At 43.5% G+C, this 18,095-nt stretch overlaps 1 protein-coding gene across 5 annotated transcripts; it reads right to left on the reverse strand.

The window, feature by feature from the left end:
* Positions 1 to 479: 479 nt before the first annotated feature.
* Positions 480 to 17,229, reverse strand: emsy (EMSY, BRCA2 interacting transcriptional repressor). 5 transcript variants are annotated; one of them, XM_022738968.1, is made up of 20 exons: positions 17,017 to 17,229; positions 15,153 to 15,261; positions 14,864 to 14,963; positions 14,678 to 14,752; positions 14,299 to 14,474; positions 14,058 to 14,213; positions 12,701 to 12,960; positions 12,369 to 12,609; positions 11,915 to 12,133; positions 11,442 to 11,591; positions 10,870 to 11,043; positions 10,612 to 10,748; positions 10,276 to 10,449; positions 6,819 to 7,029; positions 6,452 to 6,619; positions 5,045 to 5,200; positions 4,615 to 4,745; positions 3,257 to 3,853; positions 2,669 to 3,070; positions 480 to 1,452 (listed from the first exon to the last, which is right to left on the reverse strand). In XM_022738968.1, exons 1-20 carry the CDS (start codon positions 17,017 to 17,019, stop codon positions 1,270 to 1,272), a joined length of 3,822 nt encoding a protein of 1,273 aa, XP_022594689.1. In that variant the 5' UTR covers positions 17,020 to 17,229; the 3' UTR covers positions 480 to 1,269. The 5 variants fall into 5 exon arrangements, with proteins under 5 accessions (XP_022594689.1, XP_022594688.1, XP_022594686.1 ...); XM_022738967.1 differs by having other exon boundaries at positions 2,669 to 3,073; XM_022738965.1 differs by having other exon boundaries at positions 12,354 to 12,609.
* Between the last annotated feature and the right edge of the window lie 866 nt (positions 17,230 to 18,095).

Consider the following 18,095-nt stretch of genomic DNA (forward strand, 5'->3'; position numbering starts at 1 on the left):
GATAAAGTATTAACAGACAAATTAAAACACTGTCGGTTTCCGTCTTTTCATGGGATCGTTATGACGATAACAAAAATATAGAATCTTGCCTATGTTATACTTTAAATAGGATCATTTGGGAAGTTCACTGCACTCATGACACAATGCTAAGGTGTAAGGAGGCCAGAAAAATACGACATAAAAGCGGCTGACAGCTTCAGGTGAATCTGAGTATAAAAGTACATGGTGGCTTCTTCATTTTCTCTTTCTACAATTCAAAGCTTTTAACCAATAAAACTATATAAACTGACGTTTCTACTCAGCCTCAGATTTATTGTGTAGATTAAATGATTTCTCTCAACTAGTCCTCTAGTTTGAAAAGGTATAAAAGAAATGCATAGTTTAAACACACTATGACATTGTTAATGTTTCTTAGTGAAACTCCCACAGCAACTTTTTGAACTCCAGAATATATCTTACAAAAAAAAAAGTTACATTGCTTAATTCATTTTTTTTTTTTTTACATTACACTTACAATGAGCAGTAACACATATGTTGGACTCCATCCTTCCTCCAGGACTCTATGTTTCACAGAACAGTTCAGTCTGCTCCAGCTTTCTTCTCTCTTCTCAAAACTTAAATCCCATAAGCATCTGAGTTTTCTCTGTTACAAAGTCGATCAAAGGCGAAACAAAAACAGTTCATCCGACGATAAAACCTTCAAGTCATTAAAAGACGTTCATATGCAACAGGAGAGTCACTCTGTACAAAAATCTGTGTGACCGAAGTTACTGGGAAACATGTATTTGAAACGCTCTGGACAAGATTCAACATATATGCAGGCCTGTAAAAACAGTGTGTTTTGGAAATGCAGTACAGCGGCACAAGGCACAGTACCAAAACTTACAGATAATCTATTTCATAAATGTGTAAATGTCTTGCAAAGTCCTTTAAGTAACAATGTAAACATACTGGAACAATTAAAGATGTTTTGAGAGGCTGCTGTCCAACTGTCTGGAAATGGACTACAACTAATCCTTTCACCTCACTCCCACATTTTACATCCAGCACTCCTCGCTGGCAATAAAAACCACATGTGCCATTAGTTGTGGGGAGGAAAAAAACACTAGGTATATTATGAACAAACTAATATTTTACACAACTGAAAACATTCTTGCTCTTGCTCTGTAAAAAAGCAACCAGAAGGTCTTTGTCCGCTGGGTCCGAGGCCTCGAACAAATCGCTACGTCTGCTCGTTCTGCTCCCGTCGGTGTCTCTGACGTGGAGCGGCTACGGCTGGTCGGGGGGGCTGGCTGCCGCCGCCTCGTCGTTGCTGCTGTCCACCTCCTGCTCCATGGGGCTGTCCTCCTCCAGCTGCTGGCTGGTGTAGTTGGTGATCTCCAGGAAGCCGCTGGGCTCCACCACCACGTTGGACTGGCTGGAGTCCGGCAAGATGGAGTACTGAGGAATCACCTGCAGGTTGTTAGTCACATCAGGTTTTCAGTCAGTTCACCTTTCACTAGCGTTACACGTGTGAACTGACTATAGAGCTGAGCAAATTTGATCCGATCACAAGTGGTAATCTCTAAGTTGTTGGTGTGAACGCACCCAAGACGCACTGAGGAGGCATTTGAGATCCATTCAGAGGTGGTCTGGACCACATGTGTCCACTTTCTTTTAGCAGTGGCCATAGTGACAGTCTGAATAGTCCCAACACAGTTTGATAATGAACCCAAAATACAACAACAACACATACTGGTTCATTTGCAGATAAAGCGGGGAAGTGAGATCCCATCACAAGTCGTCAATCGAGAGGAGACGCATTTTAAATCCAGGTGTGAACCGACGAACTTAGAGCTGTCCACTTGTGATCGGATGTTAACAGCAGGTCTGAACAGATCATGTTTGATGTGAACATTAACTGAAGCTCCTGACCTTTATCTGCACTGCTGCCACATGTTTGGCTGATTGGATAATTACATGAATAAGCAGGTGTACAGGTGTTCCCAATAAAGTGCTCGGTGTGTGTATATTACAATATAAATGAAGCGAATGTTTCTGTTCTGCTTAAACATACTGTTCACCAGCTAAGATCTCTCGTTTTTGAGTGGTTTGTTCCGGGGATGGGTCTAACTGCTGGTATTTGAAACTGCGATGTGCTTCAACAGGTGAATGTTGGTATTTTCCATCTGTGTTGAGACACATTTTCAGCTTTGAGTTTCAGGAATAGTTTCACTGGGGGAATTTGCTTATTGTCAAGGGACAGACGAGGAGATTATTAATACTCTCATATCTGGAGTGGTGCCATGTGAACTGGTTAGACAGAGCTTCATTTCTGTGACGTGATTGGTTGTGAGTGCACCGTCGAGCGATGAACTTCAGTCAATATATCAAAGTTTCTCATTTTCTTGTGTCATGTAAGGCTGAAAATGAACTGTTTAGTTGACCTAGGAATATTTAAAGTGAAGGTTATTTAATCTAAATGTTTATGTACGTCTATGTATGCCTTGTATATTATCAGTGAAGTGTCATATATCTGTAAGCTACCATCACATTCAAGGTTCACAACAATGATTTATATATTTTAGATTTTCTATATATTGTTTTAACAAAGAGGTCAATAAGTCAGAGTCATACTGACGAAGCTCTGTGATTTATTACCTAGATATTTCTGTAATAAACATCTTACCTCAATAACCTCCAGGTCTTCTTTGCTCCTCTGTGCAGTGAGGCCCTGCATGCAGCTGAACTGCTGCGCCTTCGTGTGGGAATGGTGCATGGCGGCCCCGGAGCTGCTGATGAACTGGCCAGAGTCCAGCGTCCCCGACACGGCCTGGACCTCCAGAGCTTTCCCCAGGGGGCCGCAGTCGCTGGAGGAATCCACCACCATGGGCTCCGTGCTCGGATCGATCTCCGCCTCCATCATGGAGATCTTCAGGATGTCCGACACTGAGGGCTTGTCTCCGGGGGGCCCAGAGCTGGACTCGGGGATCAGCTTGGCGGCGGCCTCGCCGCTGCTGAAGACTGGCGACGTGTGGTGGGAGCTGCCGAAGGTGATTTTGGTGACGGTAGCGCTCTGTGTGATGATTGGCTGCTGAGGTGAAGATATTTTAATGAGGGAAAAATGCAAATTTAAATTCAGAGAACTAATGGAAATCAAATATTTGACATTATATTTTATAGCATTTGCATGTGACTTTAAATACTTCTCAGGAAACAAATGCCAAGTTGTTTATTTCTTGCTTCCTTCCTGTCGTGTTGATGTTGAACCACTCACCTGGCTGGATGCAGTCTTTTCAGTGCTGATGGGGTGGTGCGCCTGCAGTGGAGGAGGGTGGGACATGGGTGTGTGCAGGGGCCTGTGGTGGGACGTGGGGGCTTGCTGGAGCTTCGGGAGCTGCGGCGTCACAAGGTGCTTGGTCGGTGTGCCCGGGGTCGTGACCTTTGGCGCGGCCTGCACCGGTGCAGCCAGCGGTCTGTCTTTGGGGCTCTGGGTTAAGGCCTGGGGCTTGGGCTGACTCTGCTCTCGTAGCTTAGGGAGTTTCTTAGTCAGAGGTGGAGTGGAGGGGAAGGCGGTGGAGGAGGAGGAAGGCTGGCTAATCTGAGGTTTGCTCTGCAGCTGTGGTGGTGGCGGTGGCGCCTGGGTGGGGGTGGAGGTGGAGGTGGAGGTGGAGGTGGAGCTGTGCCGGCTCTGCTCCGCCTCGGCCTGACTCACAGGTGGTGGCTGAGCGCCCGCGGAGTGGGTGGTTTGCTTCACGGGATCTGCAGCTGGTTGGGTGGAGCGGTAGAACAATCCCGTCTGGGGGTCCAAGGTGTCGCCTTCCAGCTCGCCCGCCTCTAACACGGTCTCAGTTTTACCAAGGCTGTCAGACGGCTGAAACAGTCACAGAGGACACCAACAAGGGAAGTTATCAAGAGGAGAGGAGGACACTTGACTCATCCACAGTGAGTTAAAGGAGCAGAGGGAGGGAAACAACAACACAGATACTATCACATTATTTCTGTTCAATATTTCTGTTCATCTTTCAATAAGTAATATGACCTCATGCTTTGGCAACTGACTGTATGTTTCTGTCTGCTTGTGCCGACGAATGAGACTGGAACTGGGGAAAAAAAAGGTTCTTATAAACAGAAACTTCCCTGTCATCACTGGACGAGGTACCACATTATATTACCAAATTATCTCGGTGATTTATAAAAGGTGATTTCAACCAAATTCCCAAAAGAACAGTCTCTCTCCCTGTGTACAGGTGCTGATGCAGAGACCTCGCTGTGAAGGGTTTTCATTGAAACTACGCTACTTTCGACTAAAGAATTAGTTCCTGTCACAGCGTGTTTTGTGGTACTGGCCCTTTAAGGTTGATTCTTGCTTTCAGCAACACTGTTAAGATGAATAACAAGGGTCAAAATTTTAGATCCGAGTATCAGGAGCCTTGGCAGACTCAGAGAAACAGATAAAAACAAAACTGACACAATGTGATTTGTCTTATCTGTATATGTGGGCTGTGTTTGGATTGTGCGCAGCTATCTACTGAATTTATTTACTTATCGGCTAATGTGTCGGAGCTAATACTGTCAATTATAGAGAAGGTCAACTACTTAAGTTAAGAGTACAAGAGTATTAAACTGAATCACCACTTGGCTGACGTGAGAAGCTGCGGCTGCAGACGAGATGGCAGCCGGTTTGTAGGGCTTCCCCAGCTGCTGACTGGAGGACATGACCACATCATCATCCTCCGAGGACACTCCCACTCTGCTGACTTTACCTGGCAGGGGAACCACAGTCATGCTGTCAGATAATCATATCACATATAGTTCAGGCTGAACAAACACACACACGCACGCACACACACACACACACACACACACGCGCGTACACACTGTTTTTCCGGTCGAAGTAGCAAAAAGAGAACCGTGTTTCATCATGCCCAATTTGCGGTTTTAGTGTGAATTTAAGTTACTTCCACTGAAATTGAGAGCTGCCAACCAAAAACAGGAAGTGCACAGTGTTGAGTCATTTACATGTCACACACAGTAGGTCAGGTAACAGAGCGGAGAGCCGTACCTGCCGTGATGTACTCGGTGCTGGGTTCAGCCTCTGAGGTGGAGGGTCTGGGGGACTCCGGGCTGGGCTTCTTCTCCTGGGCCAGCTGGATGGGCACGGCCAACTGGCTCAGGTCAATAGTGTGCTGCCTCAGTTTGGACTCTCCTTTCTCCTTAACTATTGGGAAGGACAACACCCAAATTCAACATAACGTATCAGATCAGCCATAAACTCACACTGACAAAGTGACTATATGAAGGCCCCTGTAGGATTTGTTCACTAGTGTCACAACAGAGCAGTGTTTTTAAGACCCACAGTCCTGCCAGTGGTTTCCCATAATCACATCCTTCTGCAGCTAGCGACAAAGTGCCAAGAGACGCTACAATACATAACCAAAGGCAGAGCAGAAGAAGACCATGGAGAGTAACCATGGATGTAAAGAAGGTAGGTTTCAAACTGTTAAAAAAATAAAGATAAATCAGCTTTGTGTTTTTTATGAAGAAGGAAACGCATTCAAGGATTCAAGGTTTTTTTTTTTTGTTTAGGAGAAAAAACAAACTCCACGTTGCACCTTTACATTTCCAGAAGATGTTAAAAGTGTTTCAGGAAATGAGGGATGATTCCCTCCGAGTCGCTGGTTTTTGACAGATCAAAGTAGAAGTGGATTATGAGGCGGCTCTGTTGTTGTACTGGTGGAACTGGTGCTGTGAAAATGTACATTACCCTGAATTTACCATGACAACAGGTAAACATGGAGGAATTTCCATCAATAGCAAATTAAAATGGGAGCGGATCAGAAAACAGGGAAACCTTTAACCAAATTATGATAAAATATACAGCACATGATACATGACACGATAAAATTAGGAATACACATCTGGCACTAATATAAGCCTGTTCCAAATAAATGACTGTCTCTCTCTGCAGCTGAAATAAACCACTCAGGTTTCACGCACTGAATCACAATCATCTCATCAGGGATTTTACAGCCGGCGAATCCGTCTAAAGACTATCACCACCCTCAAATATTCCATCCCACATGTCCACTCATCAACCTAGTTCCACAGGTTTCTACTGTGAGAGCAAAGCCTCAGGTAAAATATCATAATCACTGCTGGCTGGTGGCTCTTTGGACTTCAGTGGTTCCAAAGAAGTCATTGATATTTGCTTCATGACATGTTTTTAATAAAAAGTTTAGATCTTCTTCGCTAAAACTATCAAAGCAAAAGGCTGAGGAACAGAAAGCGTGAGGACCAGCTGCTGAAAAGATGGAACAAAGATGGATCTGGATCCTGGTCGTTTACAGCAGGAATATTTTCAGTCAACGTGTGTACAGGTGATAATTTTCCCACCCGCCTTCCATCTTTCCGTCCACCCCTCCCTTTATGGTTTTCACGTCTGCAGCCTTTCAGTGACATATAGGCTCACCGGTTGTCTGTTGTAACTCCAGCAGGGCTTTGATGGTGGAAGTGGCGGACTGGGATTCCCCGGCAGACACCTCCTGATAGATAATAGTGGGGCTGGACTCCACAGCTACTTCCTGCTCGGTCCAATCCTGCTCTCTGGAGGACACCACATGCACTACAGGCTGCGGCTCTGAGGAACGATGGAAACAATGTGGGACAAATTTACATTTTTATGGAACCTCACAAGGTTATTTTCACATTCAATTACAGCAAACGGCGGTTAATGTTCTCACAGAGGCAAAAGAACCACACAGAAGCAGTGACAGCTAATTGATCCGACCTTCCTAACTCTTGGCTCTTTGCCCTGGAAAGGGATAAGAGCAGTATACCTTGAGCGCTGCCATGGGAGACCTCACCAGCTAAGCTGCTAGTCTCCGTGAAGCTGGCGACCTCGTCCTTTGTGGAGCCGTCCGAGCCCGTGGTCTGACCCTGACTCAGGTCTGCGGAGCGGGTCACCTGCTGCAGCGTCTCGGTGACCAGCTGCCTGGTCTGTTCGCTCACCACCGCCGTCTGGAAAACTGGCTTCGGCTTGATGAGAACCTGGAAGGAAACATACAGTGTTCTGTAAAGCAGCGATCCAGGGATGTTTTGGGCTTATAGTCTCTCCTACTACAACCACTTGCATTGGCAGAAGCTGGATGTTTCAACTTTCCATCATTACTTTTTAGGGATTTATTTCACTTTTTTGCTTATATATATATATATATATTTTTTTAATCAAATCATAATTTCTGCTTTTTCAAATCGAGCTGAGCTCCAAAATCTCTCTGGCAACTACAGAGGCACCTGAGGGGAGTGACTGCTGATAAAAGTAGATTTCTAGGAGTCGGCACGATGACATTAGCTGGGGACGTTTTCTTCAAAAGGTTTCTTATTCTTGAATAAGATATCTGAGTCATATTTCCGTCTGCTTTGTTACATCACCAAAACTTCTTCTTTATTACTGGAACAAAAGTTTTGTAGACAGTTGCCATTTTCGTCACTTTCCAGTTATAAAACTTTGCTGCCAAAGGCGTTGACTTTAAAGAAAAAAAAAAAAAAAAAAAAAGTGTTGTTGCAGTTGTGACTGATCTACTTTGTGGTTTTACTGAAACTGTCTATCATCGCTGTGGGTGTTAAATACAGTATGTACTGTATGTGTACACTACGCAAAGCTAGATGATCACTGATCTCAATTTCCCCTTTCACGACTGAAAGCAAAAACTGAATCCAGACTAGATGAGTTTGATACTGAAACAATGACATCCTGTCTGTGGATGAACATGGAGTCTTGATGGAGTCTCAAGACAACACACTCACTCTGACCTTCATAAAAGGAACAGATGATGCTTTCACTTTTAGGTCCATGACGCAGCAAAAAAAAAAAAAAAAACATCTGGAAACTGGCATGTTGGAGAATATGTTCTGACACCTACGTTTTAAATTCTAATTCCCCAAAAGATAAAAAAAAAGAAAAAAGAAATATTGCGGAAGATTTGGGTAAAGAATTTGATCAGCGGGTTATCTCCGATATATAAGAATTTCTACAGAACCGATCCTTCCTTGTTTACTCTTCAAAAATAGACGTAAAAACCCCCAGAAACAAGAAACACCTACAGTGATGTCTGGTTTCATTGTTCAGACCCACCACACCTTAGAGATCACAGAATACAAAGAAAACACAAGAACATCACAGTCAAACCAACCGACAAGATTTTTGAATCAATTCTGACTTTACTGTATGTTTTAGTATGAAAAGCTCTACAGAGCTTTTGAGCTTCTAGCAGCTCGTTGTTCTTCGCTGTTCTGCTTCAGTCTCAGTGACGTTGTCAATGTTGCTTCAATGTTTTCAGCAATCAGCCCTCCAACAAACAGCAGACAGACAACGTTACCTACAAGCTGGTGAACACAGTGCAGCATTTAGCAGGTAAAGAGCCAGTTATTTTTTGTCAGGTATAGGCGGAGACCGGACTAGAACTAAAATGAGAATACAAAATGTAATTATATAGTAATGTTTGAATGTCCAGGAAGTCTGATTGGTCCTAGATTTCATTCTGCAGCACGAGTAAACAAGTTCAAACACACAGCCGGTCATACAGAGCTACAAGAAGAACAAGGAGTCCTGCAGCAGATGGTCTGACCCCCACCGACTCCTGATCTCAGCATGATGGAGTCAGTCTGGGATTATATGATCACATTTTATTTATCAAGATAACTGATAAACAAAAACACAGCATTATTTCTGAAAGCATCGTCACTGTATTCTTGACAGGAACGTCGCTGACTGACTGACTGACTGAGTGACTGACTGACTGACTGACTGACTGACTGACTGACTGAATGCTGTGCGAACTGAGCGATGAGGTTACACTCTTGGTGGGCCGGCTGACAGTTGGAGGTTGGTTATTGCTCTTTCAAAATGATTTGGCACAGTTTCTATTACGTCTCCAGGAAGCATTGAGAGGTAGTGTTGCCAACTTAGTGTTGCATGTTTTTTTTTCCCTCAAAAAAAAAAAAAAAAAAGCACCTAGCAACAAATCTCCTGACATCTTGGACAAATATAAGCTACTTTCCATAGAAGAGAGTCACCTGTGTTGCCATGGGAGCATGAGGTCGGGCTTTCCCTCCGCAGACACACCTGAGTGCACGGCAGCTGACAGACGTGAATGAGCTTTGAGCTCTCTCTCTGAATGATTATTTTACAAGTAAACACAGCTGAAATCACAGCACAGTCTTCGTCTTTAACATGCGTGTTTGGTGATTTTTATCAGACGACGTCCCAGTTATAAAGCGGAGCAGCAAGCTTACAGACAAAGTGCTGAAACAGGCTGACTCTAGGCTGAATGCAAACAAGATGCAGTCCGGCCATATACGTTTTGACATAGTCTTGTTTCGACAAGTAGCTCAGCGGTGTATTTGTCAGGTGACGTAACTCCATACGAATGCTAATGTTGCTCCACGTCGGCTGGATGTGCACATAGGAAACCGACCTGATGACTGAGTCAACTTTAGAAGGTGATATGTGTTGTGGTTACAGCCTGTCGCTCTGCCCCCAACTGGCCAAAATAATCAATTAATGCAGATTTAATATCATATGTCAGAAACATGATCAAGCTGCTTTAGTCTACAGCTGTTTGACAGCAGTCTGGTCTGTGGCTCATTCAGGTCAGTCAGTCAGCCTGGCTCACAGACATTTAGATTCATTTCTCTCCCTGAATGAGGGAAGTAAAGGGAGGAAGAGGAAAGGTCCGTGTTAAAGGCCCTGTATGTATTTTTATGCCTATAGAACAGGGGATTTTTTCTCTTTTGTTTAAGCTGGTGTGCTTAATTAAAAGCTCTCACTTCTCTGGAAAATATCACATGTAGTTGTCACCAGATTAATGACTGAATGCACAACCCAGAAGACAGAACTAACCTTCTTCTGGAGAAGACTAAAGTTAACAATTTGTTCTCATTTTCAGAGAAATTCCTCTTCTGTACTGACTTTACAACACACATGTGCAATACAGATTTTGGTTTTGGTTACTTGACATGTCAGTCAACAGGTCGTATGAATGTCCACTTGATGTTTGTGAATAATCATATGATACCCTCACAGGCCTGTGGTTAGCCAGGAGCTGATGATGATATTTACAACATTTTAATTTCATTTTAACTGAATTTGAAAATGGAAAGTTTAAAAAAGTGCCTTTAAATTTGGATTATACCAGAGCTGTAGATTGTTGGAATAACTCTATAATAAAATAAATAAATAAAAAGACAAAAGCAGAGGCACATTTGATTAGCTGGTGGAGAGCCGGTCTTTACCTGAGTCTTGCCCTGCTGGCCGTACACGATCTTGGTTGGGATGATCTTGGTGGCGGTGGACTGGGATCCAGAGCTCATGCCTTTGGGCTGGGTGACAATCATCTTGGTGATGGGTCTGGAGGCGGTGATGATCGCTGGTTTGGTCCCCTGAACGGCCTGTAAGCCCTTCTCACCCTGAGGCACAGCAACACACAGTTTAGGTTTAATACAGCACATCAGACTACAAGCAGCAGCATGGGAGAAAAGAAAAGAGATGTACAGGAGATATGGTCAGCGAATGATCACTGATGATCGAAGACCTCAGTGGTAGATACCAAATTGCCGTGTTTGACTGACCCCAGCATTTAAAAGCGTGGTGACCACGTTCTTGCCCGGCAGTCCTTGGATAGTCGCTCCTTTTCCTGTTGTTTTCTGCACCACGATGACATTTGGCTTGGAGGTCATGGGGATGGTCGTGATCTTAGTTGTCGTGCCTGCGGCAGAGGGAAGACGATATTTCATCAAACAATAACTGATGACGACAATCGCTTCTGATTGACGTTTGTGTGATAACAGCCGTCCATGCAGAACTGTTACAGCACGGTGTCCACTCACCAGACACGATGTTGCTGCTGATGATTTTCCCGCCCAGAGTGGCCAGTGACTTGGGCACAACAGTGATGATGCTGCCGCTGGTGGTCTTCACGTAGGTGGTGCCGCCACTGGAGGCTGATATTCTGGCGCCGATGTTGGGGCCGACAGTGGGTCTTGTATAGGTGGCCTGAGTAGCTGCATACAGAAACCCAGAGTTACTATTTAACAGCTAGACCAGGGTACTGTACATCAGTCATCTTTAAGTACTATTCTGCAGAAATAAATTATTTCTATTATTAGATTGTTATTAATACAGGTGCATCAATGTTTAAGCAGCATTTTATTGTTGTAATTGCTTGAGGTGGAGCTGTGGTTCTCAACCTAAGGGTGAGGCCCCTACAAAGGATCACAAGATAAATCTGAGGTGTCATGAGGAGAAGAACAGACTCTTTCCCTAATCTTTGCTTTTCTGTTAGATATTGTACAATTTTACCTCTTTGAGTCTGAAACATGCCAAAACGCCAAAAATTTCATTCACTGGATTAGATTTGATTTTACAGCGTGTAAACTGCCACGAGTTTCCGTTCACCCACCTGTGGGCTGAGTGACCAGTTTGGTGGTCATGATGGCTCCGTTGCTACTGACGACCATGATGGGAGAGGAGCTGCTGCTGGACAGAGCCACTGATGAAGGCTTGGGCAGGATTTTGCTGGGCTGAACCTGCTGAGTGATGATCTTCACTCCTACATGCACATACACACACAGGCAATGTGTTTATTCAGTGCAGAGGAACAAACACACTGAGACACTGTCTCCTCAAGTTATTTCTTCACGTTGTATATGTTTTTAAAAGTGACATTATGAGGTATTTTGTATTTGAACAAAATACATAGAAGTATAGAAGTAAACAGTTATTTCATTAGAAGAATCCTAATATGTACATTAGCCATAGCTTCCTGAGAACTACAATGAAATTTAAAAAGAAAGAAAGAAAGGAAGAGAGTAGGAAAGATAAAAAAAACAGATAAAGAGATGAAGAACGAAACACCGAGTTAGGCATCCTTACCGGACTCTTGTTTGATCTGAATGGTGGGCTTGGTCCCAGGGGAGGTGGAGGTGGTCTGGGTCTGACCGACGCTGGAGACTCCTAAAGGTGAGCTCTGCTGCAGCTGTTTGGGCGACTGCTGTTTGGGGAACTGGGCCAGGATTTGAGTGGGTGACCCCACCAGCGTCTTGGGTGAAGGAAGTCTGGCTGAAGCGACCTTCACTCCAGCTGAACCACCACCTACAACAGTGACACACTGAAGGTGAGGCTTAAAGCCGAACGAGACGACATAGGAGAAGCTGATATTCTGGTTCTACGCTTAAAAAAAAAAAAAACCCCTCCCTCATATCTGCTGTTATGTTAGCATGGCTACTTGCTCAAACTGACACAAACAGCAAATTATTTAGAGTCTATTTGCACTAATGGTCTGTATGAGAATCTTAGGAATACTTATGTTTACCGAGGAAGGACCTACACGGTGCGACTGTCGACATGACCACTGAGGGAGTGGAGGAGACCACTGTGGTCACGGCGACGGTGTTGGGGTTGGTGGAGGGGCTGGAGCTGGCAGGAAACACCACTGTCTGTTTCTGGGTGGGCGTGGTCAGCATGGAGGTGGAGCCCAGCTTGGACACAGCTGCGTTGTTGTGGGCGTGAGACTTGGACAGGATGTTGGGCACAAAGTTGGAGCTCGGAGAAGTTGTCACGATGATCACCTGTGAGAAAAATAAGACGTTTAAACTCTCAAGTGTTGCGTAGAGGGATGTGTTCAAGAAGCATCAGAGCATGTGAGGGAGCGTCACTCACCTTCTGTGTGGTGGTGTTGGTGGTCTGGATGGTGGGCTTGGTGAAGGTGATCTTGACGGGGGACAGGTGGGGCGGCAGGGAGTTAGCGATGCTTTGCATTATGTTGCTCATCTTGGGGCTGCCGCTCACCGGCACCGTGATGTTCTTGGAAACCGGCGGAGACACCTTGGAAACCTCCTTCAGCATCACCGGCGACGAGCTGGAAGAGTTGGTCCGCCTTCGCTTGCGAGGCTTCTCGTCTTCATCGGAACAACTTACACCTGAGAGGAAAATGGAGGGTAGAAACTCAGGATATCGCTGGAGGATACTGCTAATTCTGTGTAGGGCTACAACTAACGATCATCATTTACTCTGTCAATCATTTCCTTGATTAATCGAGGAATCGTTTGGTCTATTGAACGAGAAAATAGTGAGAAATGTCCATCACAGTTTCCAACCAACAGTCCAAAACCCAAATATATTAAATTTACTATAATATAAGACAAGGTAAAGCTCACACTTGAGAAGCCGAAAGCTGTAAATGTTTTCCGTGCTCGCTTGAGAATGTAGTAAACCATTCATTGATTATTTGAACGATTGCCGATTAATTTTGTGGCGATTGACTAATCGATGAATCCTCGTCGTGATGTACATGTGAAAAAAAAGTGGCAACGTTTATAGAGTAAAATCACAGGTTGGCAACAAACATTTGAAACATCTCCACTTTAAAATCCAGATTTTGCAAGTTCCAGCTCAAGTTCTATATATAAACCCAGGAATCCAACAGATGCAACTTTAAACCAGTTTTGCAAGTATAATTCACGTTACATCTTTAGTTAATAATGTTCAGACACACCCCATCGTCTCAAGTCTCATGCCTTTCCTAAATTAGCCTGCCAGTGACACTGCTCATACCAACTGTTTAATATGCAGGCACAAATTGGCAGCAGATGCTCGTGGAATTGTCAGATCCAACCCAACAGATCCTACGAGACTTAGAAAATCTAAAACCCAGCCTGAGTAAAATCTGCGTTGTGGGGAGAATTTCTGAATCAGCTGTCATGTGGAAAGCCTGAGCTGTCATATACTGTGAAAAAAGATGAGTTTCCATCAAGGCATTAGATACATTTGGAGTGTTGAGAAATTGCTGTTGTTGACTAAGACTGATGTAGAAATCTGTCAGTGATGAGTAAACAGGTCTTGTAGCGCCCCCCTCTGGCTGATCAGTAGATTTCTTTTTTTGACAATACATTTATCTATAGTAAATAACTCTTTCAGCTATAAGCTCTGTTGGTTTTATTTTCTTTTCCATAATTGTTACAGTATGTCTGTCTGCATTTAGTTTTTCTGTCATTTCATATTTGATGATGTCACTCACTTTTTACGTAGACCGTGCTCCCGCTGGGCAGCACCACCACGTTGGATGTGGGGCTGGGTGGTCGTGGGGATTTCACCGTGGCTCCGATAGTGCCGCTGGTCGCTGTGGCGCTGGTGGAGGTGCAGGTGGTGCTAGTGTAGGAGTAACATACAACCACTGCAGGGAGGAAATAAAACATGTCATTTAATGTCTAATCTGTTTGAAAACACTCTCAGTGGAATACAAAGTGCTTCTGGTCTACCTTCTTTGTTTCCTGTTTCAGCTGGCAGCAGGAGGGAGGCATTCTGATTGGCTGTGGCACTGGCCACCGCGTTAGCAGTGACAGTAAAAGCTGTCTGAGGGACCAGCCTCGGCATCAGGGGAACGAGGCGGCGTCCTTCGATGGACCATTCAGACGAGCTGTTAGGACCGGACATGCTGAAAAAGATAATATGCACCACTCAGTTCAGTCACTGTTTTTAAAACTACAATCCCCAGTCCAGTGGTGTACAGTGGTACAGTGGTGCAATAAAATACACAAGTTATTAAATCAATCTGCTTATTCCATCTGTGATGTTACTCAACATAAGGCAACGTACTGCACATGGTAAATGACACTCAAACATCAGCTCTATACTCACTGATATGCAATGGTGGTGAGGCGTTCATCATTGACAGCCCTGCGGACTTCTGCACGATGGCGCTCAGTTGAGATACTGGGTGGATGGGGGAGTGGTGACAGGTGGACAAAACAAAATCAGTGTGCAAAAACTGAACAAATTGTTCCTCTAAATCAATACATTTTAGAATATGTGGGAAACAATTACCCAAGGATTTTAGTGAGTTCCCCCAGGAGATCCTTCTTGTCCTTTGTCAGGTCTCCTTGGGCTCGCAGGGCGCTGATAACTCCAGCATAAGCCTCCAGCTCTGGAAGACACAGACACACACATCAAACACAAAGCAGCAGGATCTTGTTCATCAAGTGGAGCAGTGACACCAATAAAATGTATGCTGATCTTTTTCTAACTGTCGTTTTGAGTGACACACATGAAAAGCAGTGCAATGTCCAACTATTCATGTTCAAGCCAATTGTTTAAAAAAAGAAAATAATCTTACCCAGTTTACGGAGAATTCTTTTGCACTCATCCCTGCCCAGGTCAAGGATGGTGGGCCATACCACTGGCATGGTACCAGTCAGCACCGGTTTCTCCAGCTGAATCATGGGCTAAGTGGAGGGATGACAATAATGCATTTATGAACACATTTCCCATAAACCCCACTGCTGCTTGCTGCTGCCCCTCCCAGACACTGCGCTGTGTGTTTATTTCAAAGAGCCTCAACAAGGACGAGAGCCAGTGGAAGCTCTTGACAACAGCAAAGTATGATGCTATAAAAGTCTACACTGAGGAAATAACATTTGAGCTAATAACTGTGCAGGAGCAGTCTGACTGACAAGATAATTATGATTCATACATAATTATTGCATGTTGAGTGGAGTAAACACAGTGTGTGCACTTTTATTTTCTGAAGTGGGAACACTGACGTACTTTAATACGTGCACTTGAATTTGATTGAATCTTATTCCTCATAAAGAATCTTTTCTGTAACTGCTAATTAGCATCACTCATGCAGCTTTCAAGCAAAGCATGAATAAAGGTCAAAAGATAGCATGATGAGATGTTTATGTGTGGGAGGTGAAGAGCACAGGAGAGGTATGTACCACAGATATTATTTCATTTTTGTCACTGCTTACAATCTCAGGATACCAACATTTTTTATCTTTTAATTGTCAAACTGAGTTGAAGAGTCTTTAGTAAAAATGTTACTAACAAATAAAACAGTTATGACATATTCAGTTCTGCTTTACACTGCATTTAAATTAAAAGTCAGTCAGCAAAGACTACATCTAACTATTGAGTTTATTGTTTTGGTTGTTTCCAAAAGAACATGATTAGACCTAAAAGTCTTATACACCTCATACGGTGCATTTATCAGGGCACATTTTCAGCAACAGATTAATATATGTTTGGTGCTCTACTGACAGGTTACTCCAGCAGTTCTTTATGTCTCTGGGTGGAGGTTTATTTTGAGGTTGTTGTGATGCATCAGACTGAACTTTGGAGCAATCAGACGCCTCCTAGAGAGCATTACCTGATGGATAGGAAACTATACATCTAAAGAGCTGAAAACTTTTTCACAGTACTGTATGTGGTATTAACTCAAGTTACACTTCAGTGACCATGTTCATGGTAATGAAGACGCATGTCATCCAGTTTGTGTAATGCACAGATGTTTTTTTGTAAAGCAGCTATTATAAATTCATTCATCATTGGTTCAGAACTGCATTAACAAATCTAGCTATTTAATCTTAGTTTTTAATGGCACAAACAATATAAGAAGGCAGGATAGGAGCATGTTACCTACACGTCTGTTTGGCACATAGAATATATTTCCCCAGGCTCCCATATATTACAATAAAGTCTTGACTTTTCGTAGTTTGCACTGACAGTACCGCCCACCACTGGGCATCTCAGTAACTACAAAACACTGGGAGCAGAAGGCCAACCACACATGAAAAACTGGATTTTAGTTAGTTCAAATGCTGCTTAGAGGTCAATCCCTATGTCGGACACAACAGAGAGTCCTAACTGTTACAAACGCGTATGTGTTTATAATCTGGTTCCGACATTTGACATGCAAAAACACATATAGGTTTTCATATTTTCTGGGTCAAATTCTGTTGGTACAACGGGAAACGGAACGTCCTGCTGAGTGTACGCTTTCATCAAAATACCCCATCATCTACCGCCCTGCAAAAACACGCAGTAACATCAAAATACATCCACAAAACGTTCAGAACGACAAGAGATGTCTTAGCAGGGTGAACCTCCAAAAAGTCACAGAATTTTTTGGTTTATTGAAAACCTTTGCGATGGATGATGTTAGCTTAGCTAGTTAGCTAGCCCAATCAATGTCTTACCATCCGTTAGCAGGACAACTTCAAGGCCTTAGAAAATCCGAGATCCAAACAAACATGGCTGAGCACAAAGCATTTAGCTTAGCTACCGCATCCTGTAGTTATTATGCAGTAAACTGGGATTAAGAAAACAAAAGCTAAACCATTAAAACCGCCCTATCTCCCCAAAGATGTACCAGTGTTTACGTTATCTGCTAACTAGCTGCGGTTGGTCTGTGGATGTATTGGTCTCTTCTTCTTCGTGACAAATATGAGGGTACTAGATGCGTTGCTGGCGCAGTGCTGCCACCTATAGGCCGTTTAGCCAACCACAGCTTCCAGATAGATAGATAGATAGATAGATAGATAGATAGATAGATAGATAGATAGATAGATAGATAGATAGATAGATAGATAGATAGATAGATAGATACTTTATTTATTTATTTATTTACCACCTGTGTGCTTAAGTCCAAATGTCTGTTGTGAAAAATCTCTATCAAGCTCTATAGTTACAATTAAATTAGACCCAACTTCAGCAGCTGCATCATTAAAAGTCATTTTTACCCATGACTGCATCAATAATTATAATCAAATGATATAATATTATATACTGTACATTGTTGTGAAATGGGCCATTCTACATAATGAGTACTTTTACACTTTTAGGAGGCTGTATTTTGGTGTTTGTACTTTTACTTAAGTAAATATTTTAAGACTTTTACTTGTAACAGAGTTTTTCTATATTGTAGCATTGCTACTTTTACTGAAGTAAAAGATTAAAAGTGCTTCTTCCACCACTGTTTGAAACAGACATTTGCAAAGTACGAGGAGCTCTTGAACGCAACGGGATGGAAGGTGGGTTTTCCTCCTCTTTTTCACTCTTTTGGGGGGTGGAGGGGGGGCAAAGCATTTCCTTTTTTCCATTTGCATCACAGTACGGAGCAAAGACCAAGGCTGCTGTGCAAAATAGTGGCGATTAAAGCGAACGGACGTGGATGAGGATGCTACAGAAACCGCAGCGCTTCCAGATCAGCTCAGTGGACACTGGACGCCGCGGAAATAAGAAAGTTAAAGTTCATTTTAGATTCAGCAGCCTAAGT

This window comes from Seriola dumerili, unplaced genomic scaffold (assembly GCF_002260705.1).
Source record: "Seriola dumerili isolate Sdu_G_001 unplaced genomic scaffold, Sdu_1.0 BDQW01000040.1, whole genome shotgun sequence".
Classification (NCBI taxonomy): Eukaryota; Metazoa; Chordata; class Actinopteri; order Carangiformes; family Carangidae; genus Seriola; species Seriola dumerili.

Excerpts from the sequence above, each read along its gene's own strand:
- emsy (XM_022738964.1), bottom strand. Across the intron at positions 12,134-12,353 it reads ACCGTGTAGGTCCTTCCTCG|GTGGTGGTTCAGCTGGAGTG; the intron begins GTAAACATAAGT and ends TCACTGTTGTAG. Across the intron at positions 3,854-4,614 it reads CTTCTCACGTCAGCCAAGTG|CCGTCTGACAGCCTTGGTAA; the intron begins GTGATTCAGTTT and ends TGACTGTTTCAG.